Below are 16,310 nucleotides of genomic sequence, written 5' to 3' on the forward strand. Positions count from 1 at the left end.
TTGTCCCTTGAGTTCTTTTCCTTCCCTCCCCACTTAAAACGTGGTTACAAAGCACGGATCCACATGGATCCTCAGGATTTTTGCATTGGGCTACCCCAAACTCACCGTCAGATCACATGTCTGTGGCCACAGCATGAACCACAAAAATCATACATCCACTGTTTCGTTTAGAATATTTTTTTCTTGTTTTCCTCCTCTAAAAACTACGTGCGTGTTATGGTCAGGTGTGTGTTATAGAGCGAAAAATACGGTATGCAAAAAGTCAAAGGACTCATGTCTCAAATGCCAGTGACATTTGATCGCCTACCCTTTGAATAGTTTTGTCCTTCTGAATCAAGGCAATATTGAAATGTTCCCTTTTCAGTAAAGCTTCAGTTCTTGCTCTCTTAACTGGTGATCCTAAACTTCTGACATTAAGTGACATATTTTTTTACACTCATCGGCATTATGTTATATTGCTTTGAAGAGTTGTGCACTCATTCAGTTAATGCTCTTTTTTTACATCCTTCCAGCGTGCCTTGGATTCTGATGATAAAAGATGCATTGCATGAATTAATGTAGGGTATTACCGGTATCTTCCCATCCCTCCGACCCATATCCTTTCCCCCCTTTTGTATCAGTATGTTTGATGATGTTTGTATTTTGTCTTTATTTAAATTTTTTTAATAAAGTTTCTTTAAAAAAGAAAAAAAGATCTTTGTTACCTCCCTATAAGTACTGCAGAAGGGGAAAGGGCACTCAGTAAGCTGCCTTTCATAAATAATTACAACTGGTCAACTATGACTGAAGGTAACAGCTTAACACTGTGATCCACTCATTGAACATAAACTTACTCAAGTTGTTGATTTCTCAGAGGTCATCAGAATCTTTGGTACTGAAAAACACGTGCTAAGTAATTTAGTCATATGTTGATGCCATTTGATCTACTTGGATATTGCTCTTTTTCAGAAAGATATGGGTATTGCTGAATATTGCTTTATTCATAAAGACTCTTTATTTCCCTATATGAACCCAGTTTGAACAGTTTGTTTAGCTGCTGCTATCACTTTTAAATGCTACTTTAATATATAAATGTTATTAACAATGAGTTGTTATATGCTCATGGTTTTTTGAAGTATTTACATGAAAGGAAGGTTAAAAATTTGTTCAATAAATACATCTTAAATTAAGACTGCAGTTTCAAAATAACTGTCCATATTGATAATATATGAAGACAAATAGCAGTTTAGAGCCAGGGTGGTATTCACATTTCCCAAAACAAAATGCAAACCAGCAAACAGGCACTTGATTGAATTTTACGATGCAGTTCTTCAATTTAAAAAGATGTGCAGAAAATGCATATGGGTGCACAAAAGTGTATTAGCAACATGGTAAAACTGCCTGCAAAAATGTGTATATTACACAAAATTGCATATATAAAAATATGTGCACTAAAACGCTGATGAATTTTTGTGAGGACTTTTAATAATAATAATAATAACAATCATCATCATCATCATCACAAACTGGTGCAGAAATGTGGTGAAGTGGAAGTGACATTGGGAAAAAGAGAAAGTGATTGTCAACCTGTAAGTGAGACCCATTGAACTCAATGGGACTACATTTTTGAATGGACATGTCTAGGATTGTACTGCAGGATTAAAAACCTTTGCACACTGACCTGCCCATTTCTCCCTCTGAAGTGGGAATGAACATGCACAGCGCTGGTATCAGTTGCACCAAGTATAGGGGGTGGAGGTGTCACCAGCCCCTTCAATATTCCTTAGCAGGGGGCTTAGCTCCCTCATACTGAGGTGGCAGAGGAGTCCGAACCACCGAGCCAAGTGACAGGCTCCTCCTGAGCATGAGATAGGACAAGCATGTGATCTGTGTCATGTGTGTGCCATCACAGGTGCACGTCACACATTGCGCATGCAACCTCACGCACGCGCCATGACATTGGCCCCTCAGTCTTCAGCTCAAAGCAGTCAGGTATCACCTTACCAACATAGGCCATGGTACGTAAACATTTGAAGTACCAGTGCTATTCCAGCTCAGGATGTTTTCTGGATTAACTAGGTGAAATGTTGTGGAATCACCTTTGTCCCTCCAAAGTACAGAAGATATTTTGCTACCTTGCACAATTCCCTCTCAAACACTGGAGGGAAGCACTGGAGCGTTCCAGCCCACAGTTGTTACCCAAGAAGTGCCTCTGTGTGCATGTTAAATAGGAGGTCTCTGGTTACTTAAAGGCAGTCTCTATTCATATACTGTACATAACAAGGCGACACAAAGGCTGCTGGGAAAGGGCAGAGCCTGCTGAAGCATTATGCTTTCTCTGCTGGAAAAAATGGATACCCACTTTCTACAGGTCTTGCATCTTTTTATAGGGCTCATTGTTCTTTTTGGGCTCCTGCAAATCATTAAGTTGTACCGGAGGAAGAAAGAACTTCTCAAAAACTTCAAGAGTTTCCTAGGACCTTCCAGTCACTGGCTTTATGGTCATAACAGGGAGGTAAGGAAGAAGGCTTGGAAAAGGGAGGGGGAATATTTATTTGCAGTTGAAGGGGCAGATGCAAACGAAGATGGGCTTTCTTTCTACTTGGCAGGCAGATATAGCTTTTCTCAGCCTTTAAATGGATGGGAAGCTTCACTTGGCAGAAGGAACCCCTCTCCTCCAGCACAAGTGCAAAATCACAATCTCCCTTTGCATCTGATCACACTATTGGTGAGAATTCAAGGAGAATACCGTACTTTTCCATGTATAAGGCGCACGCCTTATACACGGGGGCGTGTTATATATGGGAAAATACAGTATTAGGTTAAAAAGCAGAATGAGAATTGTGACTGCAAATGTAAGAAGAGAGAGAGTGTGAGTGTGTGCATGTGCATAAGTAGAGTGAATAAGAGGTGACTCTTTTTACTGTCCAATTCTCCTTCTGCTTTTTCACCCAGTCAGAACAGGATCACCTTGAAACATTTCCAGGATATCCTCGAATTCTCACCAGTAGTGTGATTACAAGCTAGTTCTGGCTTTCATCAGATTTACTGAAAATATATTTCCCTTGCCACCCATTTCTCTGTGCTTATGTGTCTGATGTGTGTTTTCTTTTGCTTGTATTGGTGCGTAGCTATCTTTTGTTTCTTCATCTTAAAAACAACAACAACCCTTCCTCACACGTAAGTTGTGCAATATGGTAGATGAACACCTTATAAAGGTGGCAGGAGGGGAAGAGGGAGGGCAAAACCAGCACCACCCAGAAGAGGTGACCATTGCAAGGTCATGTTGATAAGATCTTCAGTGTACTTTCTGTGAAAATTTTGACTACTAATCTTATATGCCATGCAAGTACCTTATTGTAGAACTCTCTTCAGAAACAAAGAGAAAGATAAATTCTCATTCACTGAATGAATGATTCTCTGGGATGGGTTCTCTGCCGTAACATCTACACACTCAGGACATGATTTAATAAACATTTTATATGGTTACTTTCTGTCATTGCAGATCCATCGAGGACAGGAACTGAAGAAAAGCTTGGAATGGGCAGAAAAATATCCTTATGCCTACCCTAGATGGTTTGGTGGCTTCGTGGCTGTTTTAGTAGTTAACCATCCAGATTATGCAAAAACTGTGTTTGGTCATGGAGGTAAGCTTACACACAGCTGCAAATTTCCCCTTACAGATGCCCCCAAAGCACAAATCCCGACTGCCACAGCCCACAGCTGCCTCATGCCCCATTCTCCCCATGGGGCCCTCAAGGGAAGCTTCCCGCTTTTCTTGAGGAGGAGCATTTTTCCAGCGGTAAATAGGCAGGACAAGTAGCAGAGGCTAGGCTACCATATGCAAATAGCAGCTACACTCTTAACACTTCACAGTGAACTGAGCACAATATGCTTATTTCTAAATTGTACACTGATGCCTATTTCACAGAAAGCTGTTTGTTTATTAAAAGTGGTTCTTAGACTTTAAGGCAGTGTGTCAGGTGCAGTGGCGTAGCGTGGGTTGTCAGCACCCGGGGCAAGGCAAGTAATTTGCGCCCCCTAACCCATGGATTTGCGCCCCCTAACTCGTGGATTTGCGCCCCCTAACCCATGGATTTGCCCTAACCCCAGATGTTGCGCCCGGTGCGGCCGGCCCCCCTGCACCCCCCACGCTACGCCACTGGTCAGGTGGCAGAGGAAACAACTCCCACAGCAGGTTGCCAGGAACGGATAAGACAAGGAAAAGTTCTTAAAATCTGCTTTTTTATTCAATATTTACAGCCTCTGGGAATAATGGCGTTGTCCCGAGTGACTCTCCACCCCCTTTTTCTCCCACTTGCTCATTCGTCATCATCTCCCCCATGGGTGGCGCTGAGGGCCCTTTGCTTCTGAGCCCTGTGCTCTCCTACTTTCACTGCTTGCCGGTTTCTGGGAGGGAGGGGTCTGGAATGCTTTGTAAAGACACAGTGTCTGTCAGCTGCCACCCCTCTGGTGCTTCTTCTTCCTCCTCTTCCATTATTTCTCAGCTTTCCCCCTCATCTGCCTCTGAGCTGTGACTTCCCTCATACCGCTGTTGTAATTCTGAACTGTCTTCTTCTTCTCTGGAAGGGTCGGGCTCCACCATTCCTCCTCTGCCCAGTCCCTGACACAGTGGTTGGGGAGGGGGGGCACTTTCAGCCTGGAGGCCATATTTCCTTGTGGGTAAACTTCTGAACACCAGGTACCAGGAATGGAGATGGGGCCATGTGCAAAAGTAGATGGAGCAGCAAAAATCCCCCTATTGTAAAATAGACTGCATTCTGCACCCCCCCTTCTATTCTCCATCCAGACAAGTAAGAGGCAAAAATACTGCAATTCAGGATCAGTGAGGAGTGTAACCAGGTGAAAGGGGTTGAGGCCTGGGGAGAATGAGATGCTACGAGGGTGCAGCCTGATGTTTCCACCCCTGCTTTAAGGTTTCAGTTGTGTTTCCTTTGTGGTTACATTCAGTTTTTAGTCCTATACGTCATGTCCTGAAATGGCTGGGCTGGATTTGCGCCACAGCACCTTTCCCTTAATGATTATTCTTTTTGCAGCTCTGGATTTTGCCGGTCATCATGATTCTGCACGCTAGAGAGAGGCCAAAGTCCAAGCTAACTAGTAACAAGCTACTACTAGTGCTTGTGTCGGTGATGTAATACCAGCCTAGAGATATGAGAGCAGTCAATTGCGGCATCAAAGAGGGTGCCTTTCAAGCTGGATTTGGCAAGGAGAACAATCTTAAAGAAATAAACAGCACACTTGTCAGTTTTGTACAGGTTCATCAGTACCTCTTTAAAAACCAAATGCCATCTCAAAACAGATTGCTCTGCTTAAAATTTAAAAATAGACAAAGTTTGGAATATTCACTACAGTTTGCCTTTGATTCCATCCTGTTTTTGTTTTTTATTGCTTTGAGCAATGAGCGTGTATAGGATTGCAACTTCAAAACAATATTTTCTGTTATATATATTTTCAGATCCCAAGGCTATGACGACCTATAAGTTCTTCCTCCCTTGGATTGGTAGGTAAAATGATGATTCATCATATATATATATATATATATATATATATATATATATATGGGGGAGAGAGAGAGAGAGAGCGCGCTTGGGTATCTGCATCTTGGGTATCTTGTTTCCTGAACCTCAGTCATCCCACATATCTGATGATCTCAGTTCAACCTGTCACCTGAAGTTGCTTCACATCAGTATAACCAAAGGCAAAGAGCATTTATTCCATTTATCCCAGGTTTTGCTTTTAAGTGTGTCTCACACAGGATATGTAGTTAAATAGAGGGTTTTGCTCTTCTTTTTGTATAAAGAACAATCCTGTGCCTAAATATTTCAATCTCAAGCTTGCTTTATTGAATCAAGGACAAGACCCACTATCCATAGTGCTTGTTCATATTATGCAGTTCCAAGCAGAATTTCATTCAGAACCTTTTACCTTGATATTTTATTTTTTTTAGCTGAATGGTAAGGTAGAGATTTTAAACAAATTGAACAAATCAGATGTGCTACTTGGAGGACCTTAGTTTTAAAACAACAAGCAAAGAGAGTTCTCCTGTCCAAAATGAGCATTTTAAAGTGCTGTTGCTTTCTATGGAAGCATTTGTTGTCGTTTAGTCGTTTAGTCGTGTCCGACTCTTCGTGACCCCATGGACCAGAGCACGCCAGGCACTCCTGTCTTCCACTGCCTCCCGCAGTTTGGTCAAACTCATGCTGGTAGCTTCGAGAACACTGTCCAACCATCTCGTCCTCTGTTGTCCCCTTCTCCTTGTGCCCTCCATCTTTCCCAACATCAGGGTCTTTTCCAGGGAGTCTTCTCTTCTCATGAGGTGGCCAAAGTATGGAAGCATTTATCACATAGTTAATTCTCTTCTGTTAAATCAGTGAGATTTAGAAGTGCTTGACAGGATCCTGTCTCTGGGCTTCCAGTCCTCATTAAGGTTGCATTCCTAGCTAGTCTTACCTAGGAGTAAGTCCCACTTATTTTGGACTTATTTTTGAGTAGACATGGTTCATTCTTGGTCCTGTCAGAGAGGTATGGAAATGTACAGAATGAGTCTCTGATTCAGGAAATATGGCTCTATTTGCCCCATGCCTGCCAATATTTCTGCCAGTATTCCCATTCTCAAAAAGCTATATGGCTCCTGAAATGGAACCTCTGTATATCCCCACCCACCCAACACCTTCACGCAAAAAACCTTTCAGATTATGTAAATAGGTATTTTTGACTTGCAGAAATTGACATAAGAATAGTGCTGGTTTCTCCTTCTGCTTCTAGAGTAGCCCTTTTTGGAAAACCTGGTTGGACTCCAACTCCCATCAGCCCCAGCCAGAATGTCCAGCAGTCAGTGATGGCTGGCATTAGAGCAATATTTGGATGACCACAGGTTCCTTACCCCTGTTTAAATCTTGCATTCAGGTCTTTGTCTACCTATTGATATTTCCAGCACTTTGTCATTGCAAAGTCCTTCCCCAGTGGCCTCCTTCCCATTGCAATCCTCTCTGAATATGTACATGGATAGCTCAGTTGGTTAGAGCACGGTGCTGATAATGCCAAGGTCACAAATTTGACCCCCATTTGGGACAGCTGCATATTCCTGCAATGCAGGAAGTTGGACTAGATGATCCTCAGGGTCCCTTCCAGCTGTACAATTCCATGATCCTATGTCTAGAAACAGATGATTTTATTAGGAAAAGTCACATCCCAGAAATCCTGAGCTCTCTTTGGATCAACAGCTTGCTAAGCTCTGTAATGCTCTGAATGGCATCTTGTTCTTTGTGTCCACAGGAAAAGGACTTCTGATCCTGGATGGACCAAAGTGGTTTCAGCACCGCCGACTGTTAACTCCAGGGTTCCACTATGATATTTTGAAACCTTACGTAGCACTGATTGCAGATTCAACCAAAGTGATGCTAGTAAGTAGGATGGCTGATGCTGCTAAGGTCCTGAGATGCTGGTAAAATGTTGATGATACTAATGGGATAGTTGCCTCTCTCACAGTTAGGATTGGTCATAGTTCAGTGTAAGATGGAATAAGGGGCAGGTAAATGTTATGGTCTAATACTGGAATGCCTTGAACTTGAATGGCAAAATAATAACTGGAGATTTCTATATGCACTGAGTGGGCTCATCCAATCCACTCTTATCCCTTCAAAACAGAGAGGGCAAGTTCACATTATCCACTGATGGTTAGCAAGGATAAAGGTTATGGACACGTCATAAGTTAGGCCCTGTCTGCACTATACATTTAAAGCAGAATCAAAGTACTTTAAACAGTCATGGTTTCCCTCACATAAACTTGGGAAGTGGCGTTTGTTAAGGCTGCATAAATGTATAGTCCAGATGGAGTCTGCACTATAGAACTGTTCATATGATAAGAAAACTCTGATATTTGACCTGGGACAGCCATTCAGTAAAATGCTGTTCAGGATCTGGGAAGTTAACTCTCCTTATCTTTGCTTTCTGTTCTAGGATAAATGGGAGAAGATGATTGACAAGGATGCCACAAAATCACTGGAGATGTTTGAACATGTCAGTCTGATGACTCTGGAAAGCATCATGAAATGTGCCTTCAGTTACCAGAGCAAAGGGCAGACTCACAGGTTGGTGTCTTGTTTTATTTTTTATTCCCCCCCCCATAAAGCTGGCCTATAGATTTTTTTTATGATGCCTATTTCCATTTAAATTGAAGGTGTTTTCACAAAACTGCACAACTGTCTGCAGCAGCAGCAACAGCAACAACAGCAGCAGCAACAACAACAACTGTCTGCTTTTTCTTTCAGAGAGTTGGATTCTTACATAAAAGCAGTTTATGACCTGACCTATTTGGTGTCACAGAGAGTCCGTACCTTGTTGTATCGGATTGATCTCATCTATCAATGCACTGCAGCTGGGCGCAGTTTCCTGGAAGCCTGTAGAGTCGCACACCAACATACAGGTAACACCCCACCATCAGTTTCCTCCTTCATTTACAGGAGAACTAGCTAATGACAATTTGAGAGATATACTTTCCTCTAGCCCTTTGAGAAGAGTCACCATGGCTGCCTGGAGACAAAACACTCACTTGCGGAGACAGATGAACTTGACAGCAGCAAGACAAAGGAACAGTATCAGAAGGTTCTGGGGTTGGTAGTGAGCTGGTGGTGGGGCAAGGAGCCTTGGGACATGTCAGCTCTTGATAGAGGCCCTGAATCACTCCATATTTGTCCAGTGACTTCTGACATGTATGGAGTCTATCATACCCACCCAGTGTTTACTTCATCTGATTGTTGGGAACTTGGGGCAGTATTGCCTTTGCAGAAGTGTAAAGTCTCAGAGACTTAATTCCTTAATATTTGTCACACAGACAAAGTCATAGAAGAAAGAAAGAAATCTTTTAGGAAGGAGAGAGAACTTGAAAAAATCAAACAAAAACGGTACTTGGATTTTCTGGATATTCTTCTTTGTGCCAAGGTAAGAAACTTCAAAATGGCAATGCAATGGACAGTTTTTGCTATGTGGTATCAGTAGACACATGAATAACACTGACACTAACTATCCTGCAATAGAACATGAAGCATGACATCCAACCAAATAACAAAAGTATATTTAGAGATAATATTGAGAGCTAAAAGTTAGAAACATTTAGCTGCTAACCAGCTCTAGAAATAACTACATTGGCTTCCTTGTCTTCTACACTGGCTTTCTGGTCCTCCCTGTTCCCTTATAATCCTTGATGATGTATTAGTTTGAAGTAGGGATGCATCTGAAACTGCACCAATCACATAGGAATCTTCCAGACTGGCTGTTTACTGCAGCATTCCTCAACTTTCGGTTTCCAAATATTGTTAGCCTACAGCTCCTATCCCTCCAAGTTTGCTTAGCCATTGTTTGGGGATGACGGGAGTTGTAGACAGGCAACATCTCTGGGGAGCCAAGGCTGAAGAAAATTGATTTATTGAGCCTTCATGCTGATATGTTCACAGACAAAAAATAAAATAAAATAAAACAAAAGCTCTGTTATCCAGTATTATCTGTTTAATGGGCATTCATCCTGATAGGTTCATGTGGAGGCTGTACATCATTGCCTCCTAGTCAGGCTTTTGCAGTTTGAAACATTGAACCATAACATTGTAGAGTTGGAAGAAAACCTGAGGATCATCTAGTCCAACCCCCTGCAATGAAGGAATATGCAGCTGTCCCATATGAGTGACAGGATAGTTTCACCAGAAAGTGCAGAATAACTAGATTTTATATGAAATTTTTTTCCAACTGGAAGCACATGGAAAGAGTGTGGGGTATCTCAACTCTAGCAGCAAAAAGCATATGTAGGTGAAGAGTGATGAAGCCTTCCATCATCTGTGAATATTATACCCCTGATGAAGAAATAATCAAGTAAACGAGTAACAGGTTCTTTTTTTAAAAAAAAAGTTTCTTAAGTCCTTTAACCATGGTAATCTTTTAAATCTCTAACCATTTCTAACTCATCAAATAGCTAATCTCCTTTTTTTCCTTCAGGATGAAAATGGTGTTGGGTTATCTGATGAAGATCTGCGTGCTGAAGTGGACACTTTCATGTTTGAAGGCCATGATACCACAGCCAGTGGGATCTCTTGGCTATTATATGCGATGGCCCAGAACCCAGAACACCAGCAAAGGTGCAGGGAGGAGATAAAGGAGACTCTGGGAGATCGAGACACAATTCAGTGGTGAGACCTCTAACTCTGTTTTTTCTATACTTGTATGGCCTGTTTGGAGGGGAAGGATAATTGCTTTCTCATTCTAGAATCAGAAGATCAGTTTAATATGCCAACCACAGAGATTCCTTTATCATTTCCCTTTTGCTCCTTTGTCTCCGACAAACACTTAGACCCCCCAAGTTCTAAGTATGTTTACTTTCAAAAGATACAGGTGGGAGTTAGCAATTGTTGAGTTTTTCCATTATTTCACCAACCTGGTATTATTTTATTTTTTTGTCTATTTATGTACTTACATATTTATTAATTTTATATCCCGCCCTTCCTCCCATTATTATGTGATGAGTCTGCTGGGATCTTGCTTGTCTTCATCTTTTATGTCCTTCTGTTTATGTGCTTCCAGCTTTGATATGTAATGAAAAGCTTCCTTGTTTGGGGAAAAACTTGACTCATATAATTAGAATTCTGATAAAATCATAACATCTACTGAAATGAGTGGGACAAGTAAGTCATAACTAACTCAGCTCATTGATTTCAAAGGGACTAAAGCATCATTCTCCAACCAAGTGCCCTTCAGATAATCTGGACTACAACCATGCTAACTGGGGCTGGAGTTGTAGTTCAAGACATCTGGAAGGCACCATGTTGGTGAACGCTAGACTCAAGTATGACTAACTGACTTTGGATCCAACTCGCCATTTCCACATCTAGAGACCTGTTTAGACAATCAGCATCTGCTGGTACTGCAGTGGCAAGGGAGAGTCAAGCCCATGATTCCTCACTATTCCTCTCATCTGTTCAGTACACCTAGGTACCAAATATCTGAATAGGGCTTAGGTCTTCTAGCCATCAACTCTATTAGAGCAGTGTTGTCACTGGAGATTTGTGATAGAGAGAGAACGAGAACCAAGGTGTACAACACTGATATTTCAGACCCTTGCTACCTTGTTTGACCAGTTGCACAGCTGCTGAAAGATACTATCATATTAGTTGGAAAAGTTGTTGCTCAAATGTGGTTTTATCTGAATTTTTCAGGGATGACCTGGGGAAGATTCCTTACACCACCATGTGTATTAAGGAGAGTCTCCGTCTTTACCCTCCAGTGCCTGGCATCTCCCGGCAGCTTAGTAAACCCATAACTTTTTGTGATGGACGCAGCTTACCTACAGGTTAGTTCAGATTGGCCCTTTTCTGTTGCCCATAGTCTACCTTCTCCTGTTGAAATCAAGGAGACTTAAAAATGTTGCATTGTATTCTTTGTAAACTGACTCAAAGTCAAAATTTGATGGTGAACTTCAGGTGTCAAAACCACATTCTAGATTACAGTAATGTTATGAAATTTTCATTTACAATGGAAGGTATTATTTGCAAACCAAAACAGAAAGGTTTGGAATATGTGCATTTGACCATTGTTTGCCCATTCAGAACTTACTGCAACGTCTCTTTCTAAATCAGTGTGGTGAACCTCTGGCCAGCAGAATTAATTAGGGTTATCAGATCCCAATTTGTCAGCGAGTCCACCTTTGCCAGCTGACAGCCATGGCTTGATTCAAACCACACCTGCAAACAGGCTGCTGATCAACTGATCAGCAGTTACTGCAAGCCCATTTGAACTTTGACAGATGGGTGCCGGCTGGATCCAGTCCCCCCTAACCCCGTTATAAACAAACCCACTCTACTAGCTTCCTCCTGGCACCTGTGTATCTTCACAGAGAATACACTCAGTGCAGCTTTGAAATTAGTGGTTAAGATCTCTCAGTTTTGAAATTAGTTTTGAAGTTAGTCGTTAAAATCTCTGTTTTGAAATGTTCAGTCCACTATCTTGATTCAAAATTGCATCAAATTACATCTAAGCAAAAACCAAAACCTGCTCCTTTCCTTGGCACCCAAAATTTGGTTACTATATATATCTTAAGAGGCTCCATATGCAAAGTGAACGAACAACTTCCCAAAATATATAGAAGATAAGGATAACTTTCAGAACTCATGCCTGAGCTTGTTTTCCCCCTCTTCCCTCTCCACCCCCCTCCTTTCCTCTCATTTCATGAATTTATGAGGGCAGGTCTATGGATTTTTGTAAACTCTGGGAACCTTTTCAATTAATGAACAGGGTAAAAATGCTTTAAATAACTAACACAGAAATGAATGCAACATTGACCCCATTTACTAATAGAAAGCAGCTTCAGAAAGTGCTCCTGTGAAGTGAAGCGAAGGCTACAATGGGAGGGTGCGCTTAACACTTTTCCTGCCGCCATCTCTTGACTCTGAATTGCCCTCCCAAAATTTCTCCTCAGGTTTCCAAATATCAGGCTTGTTTGAGTAGAGTGCAATTTGGAGCAAAGAAGTGGCAAGACAGGAACATGTATATGTGTTGCAGCTTTATATTGCCTTTACTCGGTGTGGCTTTTTTTTGCAGGGGAACTATGGTTATTGGTGTGTTGTGTAATCTCTAATTGTGTACAATGTTTATGTGGGCCCTCTCAGAGGTGTGGCTAATATGTTCCATCAATTTGAGTAGGACATACATGCAAGTCCATTTAGCTGGATCAGAACCATAAGGTCCCTCTGCCCCCAACATTGCTTCTTTGTCTTCCTTCTCTGAGTTGAAATGTTAGCTCTGAGATAGGTCTTCGGTAATGGCAGTGCTTGGATATTGAAATTAATCATGTTAACACTTTATGTTACAGGTTCCCTGGTGGCAATTAATATTTATTGTATCCACCGAAACCCTAGTGTATGGCAAGACCCAGAGGTAATAATTTGTCTTTATAGATAAAGGCATGTGACAACATCTGCAACACATAGCTGGAATACATAGCTGGTGGATTTTAGCCAAACTGCATTTTTAAAAATAAAGGTGAAGTGATTGCATGGTACAGCAATCAGATAATCTCAGCTACTGAGGATGTTGCCCTTTGAGTCATACTAAGGGCTCATGCAGACTTTCCTTTGTGCCACACTTTCCAGGCACAGGTCAGGGCTATAAAGCTCCATGTCTGTGTATGTGGTTTTTTGTCCTGGCGCTTTCCCTGGGAAAACCCATGTTTTACTGCTGAATTGAAGCAAATGGCAATCTGTGGGGAACCTGACTACCATTTCCTCCAATTAAAATGGTACAATGTGGGTTTTCTTAGGGAAAGTGCCAGGACAAAACAAAAAAACAAAAAAAAACTACTCGGATACGGAGCTTGAATGCCCAGACCTATTCCTAGAAACATGGCACAAAAGGATGTCTGGATGAGTACCAGTTGCTGGACAGCAACGGTGAGAGAGGGCTGTTGCCTTCAAAACCTGCCTGTAGGCTTCTCAAAGGCATCTAGTTGGCTACTCTGCAAAGCAGGATGCTGGATCTTTGGTCTGGTCCAGCAGGCCTTTTATGTTTTGAAAGCAGAACTCTAGCATGAATAAGGGAACAATTTGTAATCATGTTCCCCCCTTGCCATTTTCTGCTAAAAAGAATCACTCCTAAATGCTTTTTGACTGTTGGTGTGAAATGGTGTGCAAAATATGTGTACATAATGATAATGCAGATAAATTTTCAAGAGACTCTTTTGTGTTAATGGTGTACAAATGTGGAGAACTAAACTTAAAATTGGGAAACTGAGAGAAATGGTAATGGACAGATTTGTCCATGCCTTCTCTTACCCACACAAAATGTGGGTAGAATGGATGACAAGCAGACAGGATGCACCTGCCGCTGCCCTGTTGCTTGCCACCAGAGGCAGATTTAGGGCTATGAGGGCGGTGTGCATACACTGGGCACTGAGCTGAGGGGGCGCCCTCTCAAAGCCCGGTATGTGAGGTGCTGGGCTTTGGAAAATAAGTGTGAGACTCTTAAAGGGTCCTAGAGCCCCCGAACCTCCTTCTCAAAGTCAGACACCTCCTTATCTGCCTTTAGGAAGGCAGCGCTAAGGCAGGGCACCAAATATTGGCCTTGCACAGGGACCATAGTAGCCAAGTCTGCCACAATTGCCAAAATGTTGCTGTTGTTACTGTTGCCAAAATGTGGGGTGACCAGATGGCCATGCCACTGCTACCATCACCATGCTCTTCCTCTGCCACCACTGCACAACTCTACTTCCTGCTCACCCGCCAAGCCAACTGGGAGAACTGGAGGAGGTGGGTCAAAATGACAAGGAAAGGTGCAAGTTGGCACAGGATGGTGCCCTTCCACCTTCTTTCCACTTCCACTCTTCCTGTCCAGAGCCCTCAGCAGTAGTGACAGCAGTGGGTGGCCTGGAAATTGGGCCATTGGCCCAAAGACCTGAAGATTGGTTATTGGTGCATCCAAACCTACAGTCAAAATTCTGGCAACCTTATAGGAAGCATCAAAGCATTTTAAACATATATGTCTTAAGACTGGGCCCAAGATTATATAAAAGCTTCCACTGTGAAGCAAGACTATCAATTGTTAGAGATGCTAATAAAAGACATCTGCCTTCTTTTCCTCCAGGTGTTTGACCCCACTAGGTTCTCATCCGAAAAGTCATCTCAGAGGCATTCTCATGCTTTTGTGCCTTTTGCAGCTGGACCAAGGTGAGGATATAGACAGTTCTGTGTCACGGTCTGATTTACTCTCGGTTTAATTAGGCAGCAAGCAGACACTTTCAGTGTTTCAAACAGTTTATGATGTACGGTAATTGCTCTCTGAGCCGTTCACAGCGACTGACTGTCATTAACACATTGAGGTATCTGAACTATGTCCTCGCTTCCAACAGCATATCCTCCAGGAGCCCCCTCCCTCCCTTCTCTTTGATTGACACCTCTCTTTAACCCTCGTGAACCTATGAGCGCGAGCAGATTCATACTGATATACTGCCCCTTCCTCTGATGTATTTTCCTCCTTCTCAGCTGCTGCCTGATACTCCTTATCAGCGTCTGGGCTTTCTGCCAGCCCTGGCTCACTGTCATGAGAAATTGTCTCTTCCTCTCTGACATGAGAAGCCAAGGAGGATTGAGGGGGGCTGGATTCAAACTGCTGTGGAGGAATGAGAGGTTCCTTGCTGCCTCTCTGAAGATCCTTGTCTCTGCAGATCTCCTCTTCTTCCTCCCCATTGTCGCTCTGGGGCGCCATGTCTCTGACATTCAGGCCAGATGAGTGAGAGGTTGCTGATGAGCAATAGGGAGGAGAGAAAGAAGCTTGTCTTTGGAGTCTGATGGAGAATCTGTTGCTGGACTAGAAGTTTCATTGCCCCTGACCACTGGTCATACTGCTTGAAGGAAGCTGGAGTCTAACAACATCTGTAGGGCCACAGGTTTCCCACCAATGACCTAGAACATATTTGCAGGTGGCTACAGAAAGATTAGATTAATTGTCACATTTGAGTGATGTATTGCTACAGGAAGTAAAAAGAAAAAGGAAAAAAAAGAGCAGGGGCTTAGAAAAGGGCATGTATTTCTGTCCCACCCCTTCTGCTGGCTGGAGGCAATGTCCTCAAGAGGCTTGACTTGCTTTTTGGGAGAAACCAAAGCTATGATAATGGAGAGCCTATCGGGTTGTGGGTTGTTAGTGCTGTGAACCTTCCGCTATTGTAAAACACACACACACACACACACACACACACACACACACCTCACATTGCAGAAGTGCCATAAGTATCCTGTGACCTTCATTCCAAGGAAACCAATCCTGGAGCACATTCAGGAACCCCTGAAACCTTTCAACACACTCAGGGATTGGGGGATGCATTCCAGCATGGATCAAGGTCCAAGGCTCCGAGAGGATTTGGGTTTCCTTGTTAATGGTTGGGAACCTATCCAGGCTGAAAGTTGGAATGAAAGTATTTTGACAGGCAGAGTCAGCATTTTCAGCTAAAGCTCCTGCATTATGATTAACTGTGCTTCTTAATAGATTTTCCTGACTTTTCTCTCTTTCCTCAGGAATTGCATTGGGCAGCAGTTTGCCATGAACGAGATGAAAGTGGCACTTGCCCAAATCCTACTCCGGTTTGAAATCTTGCCAGATCCAGCAAAGCCTCCTGTTCCGATCCCCCAGGTTGTCTTAAAATCTCAAAATGGGATACACCTGTTGCTAAAGAAACTCAGCTGATAGCATATACAATTGTAGGGTTGGACAGGACCATGGGTCATCTAATCTAACCCTCTGCAATGCAGTAATTAATAAAATGGCATATTTAAAGGCAA

General features: G+C 42.5%; 1 protein-coding gene across 1 annotated transcript in view; it reads left to right on the forward strand.

The window, feature by feature from the left end:
* Positions 1–16,310, forward strand: part of LOC310765250 (uncharacterized protein) — a 37,915-nt gene extending 21,605 nt beyond the window's left edge. The window contains exons 13-24 of the mRNA XM_083620026.1: positions 2,305–2,494; positions 3,485–3,626; positions 5,459–5,503; positions 7,279–7,406; positions 7,963–8,093; positions 8,274–8,428; positions 8,837–8,943; positions 9,988–10,178; positions 11,202–11,335; positions 12,854–12,918; positions 14,620–14,702; positions 16,047–16,310. Coding sequence (XP_083476152.1) covers positions 2,305–2,494; positions 3,485–3,626; positions 5,459–5,503; positions 7,279–7,406; positions 7,963–8,093; positions 8,274–8,428; positions 8,837–8,943; positions 9,988–10,178; positions 11,202–11,335; positions 12,854–12,918; positions 14,620–14,702; positions 16,047–16,215 — 1,540 coding nt within the window. The 3' untranslated portion in view covers positions 16,216–16,310. The remainder of the gene's footprint in view (positions 1–2,304; positions 2,495–3,484; positions 3,627–5,458; positions 5,504–7,278; positions 7,407–7,962; positions 8,094–8,273; positions 8,429–8,836; positions 8,944–9,987; positions 10,179–11,201; positions 11,336–12,853; positions 12,919–14,619; positions 14,703–16,046) is intronic.

This window comes from Podarcis filfolensis, assembly GCF_964270895.1.
Source record: "Podarcis filfolensis genome assembly, chromosome: 6".
NCBI lineage: Eukaryota > Metazoa > Chordata > Lepidosauria > Squamata > Lacertidae > Podarcis > Podarcis filfolensis.